General features: G+C 45.1%; 1 protein-coding gene across 1 annotated transcript; it reads left to right on the forward strand.

Annotated features, from left to right (window-relative positions):
• The first annotated feature begins 14,258 nt into the window (after positions 1-14,258).
• LOC311121489 (translationally-controlled tumor protein homolog) lies at positions 14,259-21,997 on the forward strand. Its single transcript, XM_084195974.1, has 6 exons — positions 14,259-14,531; positions 14,995-15,068; positions 16,709-16,896; positions 17,787-17,892; positions 18,349-18,465; positions 21,467-21,997. Exons 1-6 carry the CDS (start codon positions 14,504-14,506, stop codon positions 21,467-21,469), a joined length of 516 nt encoding a protein of 171 aa, XP_084052100.1. The 5' UTR covers positions 14,259-14,503; the 3' UTR covers positions 21,470-21,997.
• The last annotated feature ends 346 nt before the right edge of the window (positions 21,998-22,343 follow it).

Here is a 22,343-nt window from a genome sequence, read left to right on the forward strand (position 1 = left end):
ATCAATTACATCAAAAGCTGCACTGAAGTCTAACAGAACAGCTCCCACAATCTTCTTACTGTCGTGTTCTTTCAGCCAGTCATCAGTCATTTGTGTCAGTGCCGAGCATGTTGCGTGCCCTTCCCTATAAGCGTGCTAAAAGTCTGTTGTTAATTTGTTTTCTGTAAAATTTACATTTACATTTACATTTACGTCATTTAGCAGACGCTCTTATCCAGAGCGACTTACAAATTGGTGCATTCACCTTATAGCCAGTGGGACAACCACTTTACAATGTTTTTATTTTTTATTTTTATTTTTTATTTTTTACAAATACAAATAACTTTGTATTTGATCAAACACCATTTTTTCCCAAAAAGTTTGCTAAGCACTTGTAACAGAGCACCCTTTAATGTTTGAACCATTAAAGGGTGCTCTGCTATTCTTGGGTGGTGGAATGACCTTTGTCTCCCTCCATGTCTGAGGGCACACACCGTCTTCTAGGCTTCAATTGAAGATGTGGCAAACAGGAGTCACAATGTATTCCGCTACCAACCTCAGCAAATTACCCCTCCAGGTTGTCGGTACCAGGTGGTTTGTCCTCATTTATAGATAGCAACAAGTTTCTCCCCTCTTCCACACCCACTTTGTGGAACTCAAAACTACAGTGCTAGTCTTATAATAATAACATAATATGCCATTTAGCAGACGCTTTTATCCAAAGCGACTTACAGTCATGCGTGCATACATTTTTTTTTTTTTTTTTTTGTGTATGGGTGGTCCTGGGGATCGAACCCACTACCTTGGCGTTACAAGCGCCGTGCTCTACCAGCTGAGCTACAGAGGACCACAGTCTTTCATTATTTGGTCCATTATGCATGACTATGAAGGCTCAGCGTTTGTTGTTTGCATGTCGTACCTAAGTTTGCTAATCTTGTCAACCAAAAAAAGTTATTAAAGTGGTCGGCAGTATCAAAGGGTTTTGTTATGAACAAGCCACCTGCCTCAATGAAGGATGGAGCCGAGTTATCAATGAAGGATGGAGCCGAGTTATCAATGAAGGATGGAGCCGAGTTATCAATGAAGGATGGAGCCGAGTTATCAATGAAGGATGGAGCCGAGTTATCAATGAAGGATGGAGCCGAGTTATCAATGAAGGATGGAGCCGAGTTATCAATGAAGGATGGAGCCGAGTTATCAATGAAGGATGGAGCCGAGTTATCAATGAAGGATGGAGCCGAGTTATCAATGAAGGATGGAGCCGAGTTATCAATGAAGGATGGAGCCGAGTTATCAATGAAGGATGGAGCCGAGTTATCTTTGTGTTTTTTTTTAAGTTACTCCATTACTCATTTATCTCTGTTCCGTAGTAATAGTTTCTTCTTCTTTTTGTTTAGTTTAGTGACGTGATTTCTCAATTGACTGTATGTTTGCCAGTCCGCTGTATTGTCAGACTTATCTGCTGTTCCCTTTGCCTCGTCCCTCTCAGCCGTACAGCATTTGTTTGTTTATTTGGATCCCCGGGGGGGGCAATATGGCGTCACTTTGAGCGGGTGTATTTTGAACGTACGTCCCGATAAACCAGGAAGATTATAATTAATACTCGAGGATTTTTTAAATACTTGTTTTGGTAAACTGACCCTTTCTTATATGAAGTAACAGAAGGTGATTGGAAAACACGGTGATCTCATGGGCTACATGGGCTACAGAAGAAACAGAAAAAGGGCCAGGCCGTGGGCTGAACAGATGCTAATCACCTCAGATGCTAAGCAGCGAGACAGAGGCGTGCAGCCCACGTGAAGAACTTTCCAGAACTCATGGCAAAAAAAATACTCCTTATTTACACCACTGCCACCTACGCCGAGTAAGAGCCCTCCTACCCAAATACAGGGCGGTCTAAAATTGCTCTGCCAACCCTGACATTCTCAAGGCCGCCATTTTTTTGAGAACCTGTCCATCATTGAAAAGACAACGGAGACGTACCTCCAAATCAATGGGAGTCTCTCTCTCAGCCGCGTGGTTCCACTCTTTCAAAAAGTCAAATGAAAACGGCAAGTTAGACAAATTACTCTTGAGTAATAAGTCGATTGTTTTTTTTTACATTCTCCCCATTTTATATCACCAGGTTTGCGAATGTGAAAAATCGGTCCATCATATCGATCAAAACTACCTTGGTTAAGGGTAGTCCAGTTGTTTCTCTAAGCTCGGGTTTCCTTACTAGCTAACTAGCTTACTAGCTCAACTAGTTACCCAGTTTTTCACTACTAGCTCAACTAGTTACCCAGTTTTTCACTACGCTGTATTCGTTTCCTTATTGTTCATTGTCAGGTTATATAAATGTCTTGATTCAATGCGCTAAATGTTGTATCTCTTTAATACCATAACTAAAAGAAAAGCACTTTTTTTTTTTTTTTTTTGTATACACACTAATGCAGATTTCATTCTACTCTAGGAGACTCATGATTCAAATTCTTGTTTTTTAGGAAAATCACAATGGGGAAATACTGTTTATTATGGTCATGGATCTAACCCCGCAGCTGGTATTACGATATCGCTTCATAAGTTTAGAGGTGATATTTCAGTCTTCTGCGTCCAAAGATGAGAGATGGGTAATATTGATCTCCAAACTAGATAATGCTTGTTTTATTATATGCAACGTGTATGGGTACAATTCTCACACCTCAAATAAGACTTTTCATTTTTTTTGGGGATCTTGCTGATAAGCTTAAATGAGCTGCAAAACAAGTATACAAATGCATGGCTTATGATAGCTGGAGACTTCAATTAAACACCTGACAACTCTTTAGATAGATTTCCACCTAGAATAGCTCAGAGATCTCAGAATAGTGACATCATCACCTCATTTTTCAGTAAACTGAGAGTGATCGATACGTGGCGTTTCTTTAATACAAACTGACAGTGGTTGATACGTGGCGTTTCTTTAATATACATTTAGTGTAATAGGTTAATGATGGTCAGATCCAGAATAGATGTTTCTAATTTCTCCCCCACTTTCACAGAAGTAAGTTATAAACATGCTCCTTTGACTGATCATAAAATGATATTTTTGAAGTTAGAATGTTCTGAAAAATCCAGTGACATTCGAGGACACTGGAAACGTAATAATTCACTGCTAAATCATCCGGGCCTTTTAACAAGAGCATAAAGGACTAATTCAAATGAGTTAGAACCAAAGCATGGAAGTAACTGGGAAAATATTTAAATTCAAAGTAAGATAGATCTATTGCCATTACACGCAGTAAAGAAGCAAACATGTTTGAAAGAAGATGAGCTTTATGAATACATTGAATGTTCTTTTGGAAAAGGATACCCTTTCAGCAGAGGAAGAAACAGACTTGAATACATCTGGAATAGAACTAGATCACATGTAAATTGGGGGCTTTATTAGACCTAGAGCAAGATGGGTGAGAAAAAACACAAGCTATTGTTTTGCTCTAGAAAAAAATAACTATAAGATATAATATTGACAATACCTTGAAAAGACCCCCGAGTGTCACATCTACTCCAGCGTTCGACGTCTCCGGTTCTACTAACCACCGGCCCTGGCAACCATCATTACGCACACCTGGCAACCATCATTACACACACCTGTTCCTCATCATTACACACACCTGGTCCTCATCATTACACACACCTGGTCCCCATCATTACACACACCTGGTCCCCATCATTACACACACCTGGTCCCCATCATTACACACACCTGGTCCCCATCATTACACACACCTGTTCCTCATCATTACACACACCTGGTCCTCATCATTACACACACCTGGTCCCCATCATTACACACACCTGGTCCTCATCATTACACACACCTGGTCCCCATCATTACACACACCTGGTCCTCATCATTACACACACCTGGTCCCCATCATTACACACACCTGGTCCTCATCATTACACACACCTGGTCCCCATCATTACACACACCTGGTTCCCATCATTACACACACCTGTTCCTCATCATTACACACACCTGGTCCTCATCATTACACACACCTGGTCCCCATCATTACACACACCTGGTCCTCATCATTACACACACCTGGTCCCCATCATTACACACACCTGTTCTCCATCATTACACACACCTGTTCTCCATCATTACACACACCTGGTCCCCATCATTACACACACCTGGTCCCCATCATTACACACACCTGGTCCCCATCATTACACACACCTGGTCCCCATCATTACACACACCTGGCAACCATCATTACACACACCTGGTCCCCATCATTACACACACCTGGTCCCCATCATTACACACACCTGGTCCCCATCATTACACACACCTGGTCCCCATCATTACACACACCTGGTCCTCATCATTACACACACCTGGTCCCCATCATTACACACACCTGTTCTCCATCATTACACACACCTGTTCTCCATCATTACACACACCTGTTCCTCATCATTACACACACCTGGTCCTCATCATTACACACACCTGGTCCCCATCATTACACACACCTGGTCCTCATCATTACACACACCTGGTCCCCATCATTACACACACCTGGTCCCCATCATTACACACACCTGGCAACCATCATTACACACACCTGGTCCCCATCATTACACACACCTGGTCCCCATCATTACACACACCTGTTCCCCATCATTACACACACCTGGTCCCCATCATTACACACACCTGTTCTCCATCATTACACACACCTGGTCCCCATCATTACACACACCTGGTCCCCATCATTACACACACCTGGTCCCCATCATTACACACACCTGTTCTCCATCATTACACACACCTGGTCCCCATCATTACACACACCTGTTCTCCATCATTACACACACCTGTTCCCCATCATTACACACACCTGGTCCCCATCATTACACACACCTGTTCTCCATCATTACACACACCTGGTCCCCATCATTACACACACCTGGTCCCCATCATTACACACACCTGGTCCCCATCATTACACACACCTGTTCTCCATCATTACACACACCTGGTCCCCATCATTACACACACCTGTTCCCCATCATTACACACACCTGGACATCATTATTTCCTTGATTACTCTCCCTTTATTTAATCCCCAGCCTAACCAGCAGTCCGCCCAGGTCAGCGATGCCCGATTGTCCCTTCCCGGAGAAGTATGACGGTACACCATCGACGTGCCGTGGCTCCCTACTCCAGTGCTCCTTCTATTTCGCCTATCAGACGGGAGCCCCGACCCACCGAGAGGTCCGAGAGGTTGCCACGGTCGTTTCCCTGCTGACCGGACGGGCGTTGGAGTGGGCTACGGCCATCTGGGAGAGGAGGAGAGGAGGCCCCGGGTTCCTACGAGAGGTCCACGGCTCTGTTCAGGGAGGTCTTCGACCATTACATTTTAGTCATTTAGCAGACGCTCTTATCCAGAGCGACTTACAGTTAGTGAGTGCATACATTATTTTAATTTTTTCATACTGGACCATCCATCCACCGGAGGACAGAGAGGGAGGTGAGCGACTTCTCCAACCCAATCAGGGTGCCCAGACCGCTGTGGAGTACGCCCTCACCTTTCGGACTGTGGCAGCCTCCAGCAGATGAAATGAGCCGGCGCTCCGCACCCTATTCCGGGAAAAGGACTGCTCGAAGAGGTCCAGAAGGGATTGGCATGTCGGGATGACAACCTTTCCTTGGGACGCACTCATCGCGATGGCCATCCGTCTGGATAACCTTCTTTCGGGAGCTCCGTTGCCCACCTCGCCACTCGACTCCCTCCTTTGGCCGTCCTGAGGCAGAACCCATGGAGATAGGGTCCACACACCTCCCCGCAGCAGAGTGGCGGCGCCGGAGACAGCGCCTCTTGTGGCCAGGAAGGGCATCAGCTTCAGCCCGGGATCCATGAGAGCAGAGGGGCGGAGCCCTGTGAACATCCATCTCCTGGGAAAGGCGTAAGAACTCCATCGTCATAGTTTCCCTAGAACTCCATCGTCATAGTTTCCCTAGAACTCCATCGTCATAGTTTCCCTAGAACTCCATCGTCATAGTTTCCCTGGTTGGCTGTCTCTCATGTGGGGAATCTCTCACGGGGAATTTCATCGACCAGGCCATCGTCTCCTCCATGAATATCTCCTCGTACCCGCTCTCCTCTCCTCTTCCGGTCCACTCCCTGGATAATTGACCAGTGGGATCCGGTATTATCACACATGTCACAGCACCACTCACCTTCACCGTGGGATCCATGCACCAGGAGAGCCTTCCCTTCCTCATCATCACTGCACCAGTACACAAAGTCAACCTCGGCCTCCCGTGGCTTCAACTTCATAACCCCACCATCTCCTGGTCGAGGATGGAAATCACCGACTGGGCACCCGGATGCCGGAGGACCTGCTTTCCCTTGCCCTGCGGTTCCACGTCGGTTGAGAGTCCTGTGGTTGCCCTCCAGCCCAGCCCATCCCAGAGGTTTTACCAGGATCTCCGGGAGGTGTTCTCCAAGACCCAAGGCCATGGAGGAGTATATCCAGGAGGCTCTCCAACAGGGCTTTGTCCGCTCATCCATACTCTCCTGCGTCCGTCCGCAGGCTTCTTCTTCGTGACCAAGAAGGATGGGGGGTCTGCGTCCCTGCATCGATTACAGAGGTCTCAATTACATCACCACTAATTACCGCTAAACCTCTCCCATTGGTACCGGCCGCCATCGAACAGCTCCGCGGGCCTGTTTTTTTTTACGAAGCTGGACCTGCGGAGCGCCTACAATCTTAACCACATTCGAGAGGGAGTGGAAAAACGGCCTTCAGCACGACGTCTGGGCACTACGAGTACTTGGTGATGCCTTATGGACTAGCCAATGCTCCGTCAGTGTTTCAGGCGTTCGTGAATGAGGTGTTCCCCGGAGACATGATCGGCCGACCGGGTGGTCGTGTACATCGACTACATCCTGGTCTACTCATCCACCGACAGAGGATCACATCACTCACATCCGAGTAGTCCCGAGACGCCTCCTGGATAACCACCTGTATGTTAAAGCGGAGAAGTGCCAGTTCCATCAGGTCGACGTCTCCTTCTTGGGATACCAGATCAGCCCAGCAGGGGCTGAGTATGGATGAAAGGAAGGTGGAAACAGTCAGGTCATGGCCAGTCCCAACCACCATAAAGGGGCTGCAATGGTTTCTGGGGGTTTTCCTACTTCTACCGCCTCTTCATTAAGAACTTCAGCTCCATCACCTCTCCTCTCGCCTCTTTCCTCAAGGGTGGTCATCGTAAGTTGGTGTGGAGTCCTCAAGGGTGGTCATCGTAAGTTGGTGTGGAGTCCTCAAGGGTGGTCCTCGTAAGTTGGTGTGGAGTCCTCAAGGGTGGTCCTCGTAAGTTGGTGTGGAGTCCTCAAGGGTGGTCCTCGTAAGTTGGTGTGGAGTCCTCAAGGGTGGTCCTCGTAAGTTGGTGTGGAGTCCTCAAGGGTGGTCCTCGTAAGTTGGTGTGGAGTCGTTGAAGGGGCGTTTCACCTCTGCTCCGTTGCTGAAACACCCAGATCCTACGCTGCCCTTCGTGATGGAGGTGGACGCCTCAGAAGTGGACGTGGGAGCCATCCTGTCCCAACGCCAAGGAAACCCACAGAAATTGTATCCATGTGCATACTCCTCAAAGAAACCGTCTCCTGCAGAGAGGAACTATGTCATCGGTGATCGGGAGCTCCTGGCGGTGAAGTTGGTATTAGATGAGTGGAGACACTGGCTGGAGGGCGCCAAGGAACCATTCCTCATCCTCACCGACCATCAGAACCTGGAGTACATACGGACGGCGAGGAAGCTGAACCCGCGCCAAGCAAGGTGGCCCTTTTTCTTCCGGTGGACAAGTGGTTCCGTCCACCGTCGGAATGATCAGGCGGACCGCCACTGCAGTGAGGCTCCCGTGTTCCATCCTGGCTCTCTACCAGGAACCTCCCGCTCCGCCTGCCCTGCCGGAAGCTGAGCCCCCGGTTTATGGGCCCCTTCAAGGTCCTCCGGAGGGTCAATGAGATAACTTATCTTGTCTACAACTCCCCACCAACTACCGGATCTCACCTTCTTTTCATGTTTCCCGCCTCAGGTCAGTGGTTCCTGGTCCACTGGCTGATGCCGTCCCCTGCAACAACCCTCCTGAACTCCCGACGTCGTGGGGGTTGGCTCCAGTACCTGGTGGACTGGGAGGGGTACGGTCCTGAGGAGTGCTGTTGGGTCCCGGTGGCCGACATCATGGACCCCAACATCGTCCGGGATTTCCATCTACGCCGTCCGGACCGGCCCGCTCCTCGCCCTCAGGGGCAAATCTATATAAAATCTCGTTTCTATGGGATTGAATGTGAACTTTTTATCAAACATGTCCATGGTCATGTTGCAATTATTTCTGATGAGTTCAAATCCACATGTGAAGATGAGTATTCTATAGTAGAGATTAGAGATGCTCTTAAATCTATGAAGAAGCACCTTTCTGAGGAATTGAATTTACACTTTTGGGAACATTTAGAGGAACCAGTATTCTACATATTCCGAGAATGCCTTAGCTAATGGTGAGATGATTACTACCATGAAACAAGGGGTTATCTCCTTAATACCAAAACCTGATAAAGATCCTGTTTTCATAGATCATTGGAGACCTATTACATTATTAAATACAGATTACAAATCGATAACTTTAGCATATGCTAATAGACTTAAAATGGGCCTAAACCACCTTTGTAATGAAACGCAAACTGGTTTCATGAAAAGGTCGCCAAATCAGCTGTAACATTAGGTTAGTTTTAGATTTGATTGATTATTCAATTGACTCAGAGGCTATTATTTAATTCCTCGTTTTCTGTAAAGCATTTGATACAATAGAACACAAGTTCCTAATACATTCGTTGTACACTTTTGGTTTCGGGACTGGCTCTGTCTCTGTTATCGATATGTTTTATAATAGTTATATTATGATTCATCGTAACACATCTAAAATATTTAATATTTACCATAGAGTACGCCGGGGTTGCCCTATTTCAGCTTTCTTATTCCTTTTAGTTGTAGAATTACTATCTATTAGCTCTTTAAACAACTCTGAATTAGAAGGTATTTCAATATTTGGAAAATAAATACAAAATATCTCAGTTAGCAGACGATGCAACTCTGTTTCTAAAAGACAAGGATCAAGTTGCTATTGCACTTAATATTATCAAATCATTCTCTTCAGCTTGTTAACTTAAATAAATGTGAAATATTGTCCCTACATAACTCAAATGACCAATCTATTGAGAATATTCCAGTGAAAGATAATGTGAAATATTTAGGGGTGCACATGGCGAAAAACCATATTGTCCGTTAACATCTCAATTTCTCTCAGAGATGAAAGAAAACTAAATCCATCTTTAATAACCCAGGCTCCAGCCTGACCTCTGACCTCTCTATCATTGGAAGGGTTTTATTGTCCAAAGCAGAGGGTCTGTCACGTTTTGTCTACCCTGCTCAATCCCTATTTGTAGCTGATTAAACCAGCGAGGATATCAACAAAACTTTCCTAAACTTTATATGGAAAAATAAAACAACACAAACTTAAGAAGTCTGTAATATCAAACCAAAGAACTGATGGTGGGCTTGGAAGTACTAGATTTAATTGATATCAACAATACCTTTAACCTCTTAAGGATCTGACCCTTTTTTTCAATTTTCGCCTAAAATGACATTCCCAAATCTAACTGCCTGTAGCTCAGGACCTGAAGCAAGGAGCTGCATAATATTGATACCACTTAAATAATAAATAAATAATATGCCATTTAGCAGACGCTTTTATCCAAAGCGACTTACAGTCATGCGTGCATACATTTTTGTGTATGGGTGGTCCCGGGGATCGAACCCACTACCTTGGCGTTACAAGCGCCATGCTCTACCAGCTGTGAAATTAATGTAAGAGAATATAACACATTAGATCTGGTAAAAGATCATACAAATTTTTTTTAATAGTTTTTTTTGTGTGTTCTTTTTCATCATCTTTGAAATGCAAGAGAAAGGCCACAATATAATGTTGCAGTTTTGGTGCAAAGTTTCAGATTGATCCAGTGAAGCATTGCAATACTGGACTATTTTGTATCAAGTCTGCCCAAATGTGCCAAATTGGTCAATTGATACATTTTCAAGTACATCACTATAGAGAACATACAAACATGATATGGTAATACAAAATGTAAGTTTACACACTCCCAGGAATGTCATACATGATGGATCATTAGCTTATACACTAACTTTCACACATCTAGATGGCCGGGCGGGGTTGGTGTGGAGCCAGAGACAGCAGGGGTTCAAACTGTAGAAACAAGTTCCTACATTTGAATATAAAAATGGATTTTTATCAAACAAAACTATGCTACATTTAATCTCTGGGACCCTTAGGATGACAAATCAGAGCAAGATAACTGAATGTAAGTACATTATTTACCTTCAGAGGTGAATGTATCAAACCAGTTGCCGTGATACGTTTTGTTGTTGTTGTGCACTCTCCTCAAACAATAGCATGGTATTTATTCACTGTAATAGCTACTGTAAATTGGACAGTGCAGTTAGATTAACAAGAATGTAAGCTTTCTGCCCATATAAGACATGTCTATGTCCTGGAAAGTTTGCTGTTACTTACAACAGTCATGCTAATCACATTAGAGCACTTTAGCTCAACCGGGACACCGATTCCGTTTGAGGTTAAAGTAAACTCGATAAAAAGATGCATGCTTAGCTCTGAATCTATATGGTACTTCATTCCTTGTCATATTTGTAAGAAATGTTTGTGGAAGTGCAACTATTCTCCAGCAAAATGACCCACATTTCACCAACAAAACCCTTTTAGCCTGGAAACTGTGTTATGTCCACAACTTCTCCCGACACAAAACACTTCTGTGGAACAACAAAGATATTGTTGTTAAAAAACAAGTCTTTATTCTTCCCTAAGTGGTTTGATAGAAATATTATATTTGTGCTTGATTTATTTGATAAAGAAGGGAATATACTCTCTTATACAAAGTTCTTAGAAAACATATAACTTTCCAATACATTATAAAGAATGTAAATTATATATGAAAAGCAGTACCTTCAGGCGTTACTCAATTAATGAAATCTCATTTTATGTTTTGGAGAAAACGTCAGGATGGATGCGCAACTTATGTTAGAATGTTGCCCCCTGCTGGATAAGAAATGTAATAATACTCAATTCTTAAGGGAACTTTTATCACTCCAAGATCAAGATCTCTACTAAAGGGAAGCTCTTCTGGAACGCACATATTACTGACATTTTATGGAAGAAAGCTTGGTTGCGCCCTCACAAATGTTGTATATAAAATAAAGTAAAATAAATTCACTTTCAAATCTTGCACAAAATGTACCTTTGTAATAACTTCTCTAAATTAATGGACTTAGAGGACATATGCCTTTTTTTTGTGATAAAGGGGAAACTATTATACACATGTTTTATGAGTGTGACTCTGTGACATCATTTTGAGAAAGTGAAGTCATTAAATGTTTTAATTTCATTAATAAGACCCATGTATTTACAATGAAAGATGCAATATGTTATTATTCAAATGAAAACAGAACTACTGAATTAGTTGTTCATTTCTTCATTCTCTCTGGTAAATTTTACATACGCATCAACGAATTTTTAAAATCTGTCCCCAAATGCAATATATTTTTTACTTGAAATCAAATATTTAATAAAATCTCTAGAAATAGTCAATAACTGATTAACAGGTTCTGGGTTCTATTGGATAAATACCTCTCCAACCATCTGATGGCAGGTGATGTAAAGCCATAGCAAGTGATTTTCTTCAATAACAATTTATGATCAATAACATCAAAGGCTGCACTGAAATCTAACAATACAGCTCCATCTATCGTCTTACATTTACGTCATTTAGCAGAAGCTCTTATCCAGAGCGACTTACAAATTGGTGCATTCACCTTATGATAGCCAGTGGGATAACCGCTTTACAATTTAATAAAAATAAAAATTCTTATTATCCATTTATTTTAACCAATCATCTGTCATCTGAGACAGTGCAGTTCAAGTTGAGTGCCCTTCTCTGTATGCATGCTGAAAGTCAGCAGTTAACTTCTTCTGTGAAAAATAGCATTGTATTTGCTCCCAATTCTCTCCATCAGTTTACCAAGAACAGGCAGCGTGGGTTTTTCCCAAAGACAATGTACAGTAAAGGCACCGTTCTAATGTTAATACCCTTCCTCGCCGAGTTAGGCATACCTCATTTCAGAATAGGTCTTCATCGCTGTCAATCGTCAATGATAATTAATTATTCATATTTTACCGGTGAAACGTCCAAACTGCATCATCTGCCTGCCAATCATTTCATCTCAGTCGGTTTCATGGTAATACGCATTTAGAGCTTCTTAAATGACTGTTTCGTGAGCGAATTAGAGCAAACGATGTTAACAAACTATTAGCCTTTCTTGTATTTTGTCTCAACCAAAGCATATATCCTGCCTGCTCTTGTTGAGTTTTTGGCACATTTAAAAACCTTTTTTGACTGTTCAGCTTCAGCTAACCATCCTAAAATGTCGTTAGAAATGAGGTGTTTTTGGTGTAACAGTAACGTTATAGGCCTACTATGATATGCTATTATATGTTCGGTTCTGTTATGTAAAATACTAATTCATCTATGTGATCTTGGTAGACCATTGATTCATCTAACTTTACTAAACCAGCACCATTGTGAAAAGTGATCATCTTCTATTTGTAATAATAATGATAAGTGATGAGTAGGTCTATTAGGCAACAGATCTTTGATGAGGGTTATTTTTAAGCGATTGGAGCGCCCTTCGTGGTGTTGAAAGGACAGCCCCAGGATCGGACAATGATGTTAAAGAAGTTGAACCAACTTGTGGTGCGGAAGGATAGCTGAAGGATAGCTGAAGGATAGCTAAAGGATAGCTGAAGGAAAGCTGAAGGATAGCTCTGCCATGCCGCCAGTTCAGGAACAAACAACAATAATTGAAAGTATAGTCTAATAGGCCTACGACTACGTGGTATACAGTAGCTATTGGTAGACTATAGTCTAATAGGCCTACGACTACGTGGTATACAGTAGCTATTGGTAGACTATAGTCTAATAGGCCTACGACTACGTGGTATACAGTAGCTATTGGTAGGCTATAGTCTAATAGGCCTACGACTACGTGGTATACAGTAGCTATTGGTAGACTATAGTCTAATAGGCCTACGACTACGTGGTATACAGTAGCTATTGGTAGACTATAGTCTAATAGGCCTACGACTACGTGGTATACAGTAGCTATTGGTAGGCTATAGTCTAATAGGCCTACGACTACGTGGTATACAGTAGCTATTGGTAGACTATAGTCTAATAGGCCTACGACTACGTGGTATACAGTAGCTATTGGTAGGCTATAGTCTAATAGGGCCTACGACTACGTGGTATACAGTAGCTATTGGTAGACTATAGTCTAATAGGCCTACGACTACGTGGTATACAGTAGCTATTGGTAGACTATAGTCTAATAGGTCTACGACTACGTGGTATACAGTAGCTATTGGTAGACTATAGTCTAATAGGCCTACGACTACGTGGTATACAGTAGCTATTGGTAGACTATAGTCTAATAGGCCTACGACTACGTGGTATACAGTAGCTATTGGTAGACTATAGTCTAATAGGCCTACGACTACGTGGTATACAGTAGATATTGGTAGACTATAGTCTAATAGGGCCTACGACTACGTAGTATACAGTAGCTATTGGTAGACTATAGTCTAATAGGCCTACGACTACGTGGTATACAGTAGATATTGGTAGACTATAGTCTAATAGGCCTACGACTACGTAGTATACAGTAGATATTGGTAGACTATAGTCTAATAGGCCTACGACTACGTGGTATACAGTAGCTATTGGTAGACTATAGTCTAATAGGTCTACGACTACGTGGTATACAGTAGCTATTGGTAGACTATAGTCTAATAGGCCTACGACTACGTGGTATACAGTAGCTATTGGTAGACTATAGTCTAATAGGCCTACGACTACGTGGTATACAGTAGCTATTGGTAGACTATAGTCTAATGTAAATACAAATAGCTTAAGATCACTGCACTGTCTGAGAGGAGAGCTTTACTGTGAGTAGGCTTTTCATTGTATTGTGTAGCTTTACACTACGCTGTATCCTAAAATAAACTTCGATTTGATTAGCTTGAACTCGTGGCTTTACAACCCTGACTGGGAGTGGCCAACACAACGTTAACCCCCGCCGACTCCTCTCTGGTAAAACCTGAGACTAAAAGAAAAAACACATGGGCAGGGTTGGAAGGCACCCGGAGAAGCGGCACCGCGCTAAATGTCCTCAAGGGGGCACCTGTGACCCATATTAGCAGAACCCTTCTGCATGACGTCACTAGTACCGCTGCTATCTAAATTGGGGAACCGCTGTTTCTCCTGTCCTTTTCTTACGAGTCCTGAGACGGGTAGGGATCCAAAACCATCTTCCCCTTGAACGTCACATCTACAATCCAACAAAAATGATCATCTACAAGGATATCATCACCGGTAAACTAACGTTTATATTATCAGTACTTTGTTGTCATTATTTCATAAAAATCACTTCTTTTTTGGGTCTGCATTTTGTAGTGTGTTTATTGCGGCCTACCGGAAGTTCTAAGGCCTTTCGTGCCAACGATGTGGTGGAAAATACTTTTTAAACTTCGTCGTAGTCCTCCATGGTATTCTGCACGGCCATCGATCCAAGTATATTTTATGAGTACTGTATAACGGAGTAAAAATCAATAGACTGTTAGGCTTGCCGGAGTTAGTATTTACCAGCTGGTTAGCGAGGCCTACCGGCATTTGGCTAACTAGCTAGCGTTAACTGGCTAGTTAAGAGAACTAGCTACTAACTGCCCTGTTTCCAATGTAAACAGCTGATTAGTGAATTTAGCTAACTATTGTGTTAACTAGTAGGCTAGCTACCATGTTTTGGGGGGTGCGTTGGCTAATCATTCTGTATTTTCAGGAGATGAGTTATTCACCGAGGTCTACAAAATCACGGAGGCCTGCGACGGCATGCTGTACGAAGTACAGGGGAAGGTACGTTTAGCTAACGTCCACTACTTTACCGTTTCAATACAGTTACCTTCCTTAACGGTTAGCAACTTGGCTAGCTATTCATCCATTTCACTAACTTAAAAATGCTGGAGGGGTATGAAACATGTTTGGCAACTTCGGCTCCGGTAAACGGATCTACTAGCTAGCTAGCTAGGATAACGTGTTGATACCGTTGTAGCCTGCTAGCCTAACCATAACCCCCCAACCCCCATCTACCGTTGTAGCCTGCTAGCCTAACCATAACCCCCCAACCCCCATCTACCGTTGTAGCCTGCTAGCCTAACCATAACCCCCCAACCCCCATCTACCGTTGTAGCCTGCTAGCCTAACCATAACCCCCCAACCCCCATCTACCGTTGTAGCCTGCTAGCCTAACCATAACCCCCCCAACCCCCATCTACCGTTGTAGCCTGCTAGCCTAACCATAACCCCCCCCAACCCCCATCTACCGTTGTAGCCTGCTAGCCTAACCATAACCCCCCAACCCCCATCTACCGTTGTAGCCTGCTAGCCTAACCATAACCCCCCAACCCCCATCTACCGTTGTAGCCTGCTAGCCTAACCATAACCCCCCCCAACCCCCATCTACCGTTGTAGCCTGCTAGCCTAACCATAACCCCCCCCAACCCCCATCTACCGTTGTAGCCTGCTAGCCTAACCATAACCCCCCCAACCCCCATCTACCGTTGTAGCCTGCTAGCCTAACCATAACCCCCCAACCCCCATCTACCGTTGTAGCCTGCTAGCCTAACCATAACCCCCCCCAACCCCCATCTACCGTTGTAGCCTGCTAGCCTAACCATAACCCCCCAACCCATCTACCGTTGTAGCCTGCTAGCCTAACCATAACCCCCCAACCCCCATCTACCGTTGTAGCCTGCTAGCCTAACCATAACCCCCCAACCCATCTACCGTTGTAGCCTGCTAGCCTAACCATAACCCCCCCAACCCCCATCTACCGTTGTAGCCTGCTAGCCTAACCATAACCCCCCCCAACCCCCATCTACCGTTGTAGCCTGCTAGCCTAACCATAACCCCCCAACCCCCATCTACCGTTGTAGCCTGCTAGCCTAACCATAACCCCCCCAACCCCCATCTACCGTTGTAGCCTGCTAGCCTAACCATAACCCCCCCCAACCCCCATCTACCGTTGTAGCCTGCTAGCCTAACCATAACCCCCCCAACCCCCATCTACCGTTGTAGCCTGCTAGCCTAACCATAACCCCCCAACCCCCATCTACCGTTGTAGCCTGCTAGCCTAACCATAACCCCCCAACCCCCATCTACCGTTGTAGCCTGCTAGCCTAACCATAACCCCCCAACCCCCATCTACCGTTGTAGCCTGCTAGCCTAACCATAACCCCCCAACCCCCATCTACCGTTGTAGCCTGCTAGCCTAACCATAACCCCCCAACCCCCATCTACCGTTGTAGCCTGCTAGCCTAACCATAACCCCCCCAACCCCCATCTACCGTTGTAGCCTGCTAGCCTAACCATAACCCCCCAACCCCCATCTACCGTTGTAGCCTGCTAGCCTAACCATAACCCCCCAACCCCCATCTACCGTTGTAGCCTGCTAGCCTAACCATAAACCCCCAACCCCCATCTCGCCTCCCTTCCAGCTCACTTCCAGATCGGAGGACGTCGACGGTGCTTTGATCGGCGCCAACGCCTCTGCAGAGGGAGGAGACGAGGGCAGTGAAGCGTCCACGGTCAGTGGAGTTGACATTGTGCTCAACAGCAAACTGCAGGAGACCTCCGCCTACAACAAGAAGGCCTACCAGAGCTATATCAAGGGATACATGAAGGCGTAAGTGGTCTTGTCATCTAATCTAAAGCCTGAAGGGGTCACAGAAATGGGCCTTAACAACTAAAAGCTGGATCTCTATATGTAACCCACATCTCTGTTTTAATCGTCAGCTTCTGTTCATGAACTCAAGTAACTTTGTGCCGAAAAGTCATTTACAGTGAGCAGGTTGAGAGTGATATTTAAACTGCAAATAAGACGTAACCGCCAGTCCAAAATCAGTATTTTATTTTATAATCCGCACGTTGACAGCCTGGGCCACCTCTCTCTCTGGTGACTTAATAAATGAGGGTTTTAGTAACTGTGATGCTAGCTTCATAATTTTTTTAATTTAATTTTTTTAAATCACAAGTGCCATGCTCTACCAATTGAGCTACAGAGGAGTGGAATGGTTACAGGGGGGGGACGAATGAATGAGCCAATTGGAAGTGTCCCTGCGCTTTCTGCTCGCCCTGCTATGGCGTCTGGGTGTAAATACCTGTTAAACGACTGGGAGGGGATTTGGAGCAGTACACTTCCAATTGGCTCATTCATTCGTCCCCCCCTGTAACCATTCCACTCCTCTGTAGCTCAATTGGTAGAGCATGGCACTTGTAACGCCAGGGTAGTGGGTTCGATCCCCGGGACCACCCATACGTTAAAAAAAAATTGTGCACACATGACTGTAAGTCACTTTGGATAAAAGCGTCTGCTAAATGGCTTATTATTATATTATTATTCCCCAGGTCGTTGCTGTCAATGAGACTGTGTTCTCAGTCAACTTACCTGGTAAAAAAAAAATAGGTGCCAAAAAAATGTAATGAACAGTTCACAAGCAGTGAGTGTTTTCTGGGAGTATCAGGCAGCCCAATGGGAGCGTTGTGAATGTAATGTCGGCGTGTCGTCCCCCCCAGAGTCAAGGCTAAGCTGGAGGAGCAGGATTCCAAGAGGGTACAGGCCTTCGTGGCTGGAGCTCCGGCAGCTGTTAAGATGATCCTGGGGAACCTCGATAAATACCAGGTGAGAGGAACGCCTAACTCGTGGGGCTGGGTCCCACATGGCAACCCTTTTTCACTGCGTGGTGCACCACACCAGTCCAGGGTCTGTTATTTGGTGCGCTGAACAGGGTGCTGTTTGGGATGCAACCGTGGCCCGTGCTGTGTATGTTGTGGACACTCGTTTATATATTGGGTTAATGAGTTGAAGTGAAGTGGCTTACTGGAACGTACAGTGATGACAATCTTAGGACACCTTTAGAGGCTGTGACCTATGAAACTAACATCTGTTTTTACCTGAGTACGTTGTCCAGTCAGTGGCCTACACTTTGAATTTTGGATAGAGGGGGGGGGGGGGGGGGATGTGTGTGGTTTGGCTCCAAAAGAATGCAGCTCATCTTCCTCATTGTATGAAACTATAAAAGTGAACATTGTCTCCTTGTATATGCCCTCTTGAACACGTGGCCTGCTCCTCCTACAGTTCTTCACCGGTGAGTCAATGAACTGTGACGGAGCCATCGGCCTGCTAGATTACCGTGAGGATGGAGTCACGCCTTTCTTCCTCTTCTTCAAAGACGGTATCGAGATCGAGAAATACGTAAGTTGGAGGACTGTCTGGTTCTCTATAGGTGATGTAGTGAAGTTGACAGTACCCGCTGAATTCACATAGGGAATGTCCCAAGTGGCACCCTATTCCCTATATAGTACACTACTTTAGACCAGAGCCCTATGGCACCCTATTCCCTATATAGTACACTACTTTAGACCAGAGCCCTATGACACCCTATTCCCTATATAGTACACTACTTTAGACCAGAGCCCTATGACACCCTATTCCCTATATAGTACACTACTTTAGACCAGAGCCCTATGACACCCTATTCCCTATATAGTACACTACTTTAGACCAGAGCCCTATGACACCCTATTCCCTATATAGTTCACTACTTTAGACCAGAGCCCTATGACACCCTATTCCCTATATAGTTCACTACTTTAGACCAGAGCCCTATGACACCCTATTCCCTATATAGTACACTACTTTAGACCAGAGCCCTATGGCACCCTATTCCCTATATAGTTCACTACTTTAGACCAGAGCCCTATGACACCCTATTCCCTATATAGTTCACTACTTTAGACCAGAGCCCTATGACACCCTATTCCCTATATAGTGCACTACTTTAGACCAGAGCCCTATGACACCCTATTCCCTATATAGTACACTACTTTAGACCAGAGCCCTATGACACCCTATTCCCTATATAGTACACTACTTTAGACCAGAGCCCTATGACACCCTATTCCCTATGTAGTTCACTACTTTTGACCAGAGCCCTATGGCACCCTATTCCCTATATAGTGCACTACTTTAGACCAGAGCCCTATGACACCCTATTCCCTATATAGTACACTACTTTAGACCAGAGCCCTATGACACCCTATTCCCTATGTAGTTCACTACTTTAGACCAGAGCCCTATGACACCCTATTCCCTATATAGTACACTACTTTTGACCAGAGCCCTATGGCACCCTATTCCCTATATAGTACACTACTTTTGACCAGGGCCCTATGGCACCCTATTCCCTATATAGTGCACTACTTTAGACCAGAGCCCTATGGCACCCTATTCCCTATATAGTACACTACTTTTGACCAGGGCCCATAGTTACACTTTCTATGGCTGTTTCTAGTGCTTGTTTGGGTTCAAGTTGATTGATTTTTTTTTTTTTTGATTTGAGAAACGTTGTGTAAAATGCCAAGTTCTAAGTGTAAAGACACTGCTCCAACATTCAACCCCCCCATGATCCCTTCCCTTAAAGCTAAGTGTAAAGACACTGCTCCAACATTCAACCCCCCATGATCCCTTCCCTTAAAGCTAAGTGTAAAGACACTGCTCCAACATTCAACCCCCCCATGATCCCTTCCCTTAAAGCTAAGTGTAAAGACACTGCTCCAACATTCAACCCCCCATGATCCCTTCCCTTAAAGCTAAGTGTAAAGACACTGCTCCAACATTCAACCCCCCCATGATCCCTTCCCTTAAAGCTAAGTGTAAAGACACTGCTCCAACATTCAACCCCCCATGATCCCTTCCCTTAAAGCTAAGTGTAAAGACACTGCTCCAACATTCAACCCCCCCATGATCCCTTCCCTTAAAGCTAAGTGTAAAGACACTGCTCCAACATTCAACCCCCCATGATCCCTTCCCTTAAAGCTAAGTGTAAAGACACTGCTCCAACATTCAACCCCCCCATGATCCCTTCCCTTAAAGCTAAGTGTAAAGACACTGCTCCAACATTCAACCCCCCCATGATCCCTTCCCTTAAAGCTAAGTGTAAAGACACTGCTCCAACATTCAACCCCCCCATGATCCCTTCCCTTAAAGCTAAGGGTAAAGACACTGCTCCAACATTCAACCCCCCCATGATCCCTTCCCTTAAAGCTAAGTGTAAAGACACTGCTCCAACATTCAACCCCCCATGATCCCTTCCCTTAAAGCTAAGTGTAAAGACACTGCTCCAACATTCAACCCCCCCATGATCCCTTCCCTTAAAGCTAAGTGTAAAGACACTGCTCCAACATTCAACCCCCCCATGATCCCTTCCCTTAAAGCTAAGTGTAAAGACACTGCTCCAACATTCAACCCCCCCATGATCCCTTCCCTTAAAGCTAAGTGTAAAGACACTGCTCCAACATTCAACCCCCCCATGATCCCTTCCCTTAAAGCTAAGTGTAAAGACACTGCTCCAACATTCAACCCCCCCATGATCCCTTCCCTTAAAGCTAAGTGTAAAGACACTGCTCCAACATTCAACCCCCCCATGATCCCTTCCCTTAAAGCTAAGTGTAAAGACACTGCTCCAACATTCAACCCCCCCCATGATCCTTCCCTTGATGTTTAACATACATGCCACACCCTGTACATTCCTCCCCTCCGACTGACGTGGCTGTTTCTGTGGGCGTCGGCCTGTTGGCATTTCATTGTCATGAGGCATTTAACGCCCAGCCCCAGTCACTAGGCAGGCAGAGAGCCAGGGTGCTTAGTCAGGGATATATATATAATGAGTTCAGATAGAAATGGGTTGTGTAGAACCGGGGATGATCTGTCGTGTAGAACCGGGGATGATCTGTCGTGTAGAACCGGGGATGATCTGTTCTATTCATTCTATTTCTATCTTCAATGTTCAGAATGTTTTTGAATCACTTTGTCTCAAATGGCACACCAGAGTGCTGTGGTCGAAAGTAGTGCACTATATATAGGGGCTAGGGTGCTGTAGTGCACTATATATAGGGACTAGGGTGCTATTTGAGACACCAGTCACACCACACACTGAATACAGAGCCCATGCATCCATCTGATAGACCTGAAGTTCCTCCACCGTGACTTCTGGGTTTGCAATTGGATGCTAAAGTAAATCTTCCCTTCACTTTCCCCGACTGCCTGGCTGAGTGACAGTACGGATAGAGAGGAGGAACACATGGAGGTGTTTTAATATACCTCTGACTGACAGAGTCCCAAAATGGCACCCCATTCCCTTTTCTAGTGGACTACTGTCTCTCTGTGATAGTGTCTCCTTTCTCCTCCTATGCAGTAAACCATCTGGACATCCTAACAGAAGTGCCTGGGATCGGAGGGAGCGTTTCTGCTTGTTACCATAGCTACCGCCGCCCCTGATCACGGACAGACTGACCCAACCCTGCCTGCTTGTTACCATAGCTACCGTCGCCCCCCTGATCACGGACAGAACTGACCCAACCCCTTGTCTGTATCGCTCCCAACACCTGGAAACAGACTCGCCTTTCTTTGATCAGGTTTTATTTTTTTGGCCCCAACCTTCTCCCCCCCCTCTCCTCTCCTCTTCGTCCCCACATCTGGTCTGTGTGGCGTCCCGAGGGAGACGCCCTGTTTGTAAACTGACGGACGTTGGACAGGGCCTCTCCTGCCTACCATGGATGGATGGATGGATGGATGGATGGAACCATGCTGGCTTGGCCCGCTGTGTGCGTGGTGACTTCTATCAGATGTACTGCGACGTTACTCTCCCACCTCGCTCTCTCACACAATTGTAAAGGACTCGTTGACACTAGTTGTGAAATAAATGGGCTTTAACGGCCGGAAATACCACTGTCTTGTGCCATCTGCTTTCACTCTAACACAGTACTTCCCCCTTCCATCTCCTCGGGGAACCACCAGATGTCTCACACATCGGTTTATCCCTGAACCAGGACACACTATTCCACTGGTCCACTAATAAAAATCCACGACTCATTGTACCAGTGGCAGGGCTACAGCAAATGTGTGAAACGTGTGGTGGTCCCTGAGCAGAGGGTTGGGAAACCCCTTCTCTCCTGCTCTAATGGGATCTGTTGGGACCGTACCGTGTGGATAAACGTTGGGGTGCGTTTGGCGCGGCAGCCGGCTTTTTTAAAGGCCAAGTCGACTGACTGGATCTACAAATCACCGTGCAT

Source organism: Coregonus lavaretus, assembly GCF_964263955.1.
Source record: "Coregonus lavaretus genome assembly, contig: HAP1_SCAFFOLD_4279, whole genome shotgun sequence".
Classification (NCBI taxonomy): domain Eukaryota; kingdom Metazoa; phylum Chordata; class Actinopteri; order Salmoniformes; family Salmonidae; genus Coregonus; species Coregonus lavaretus.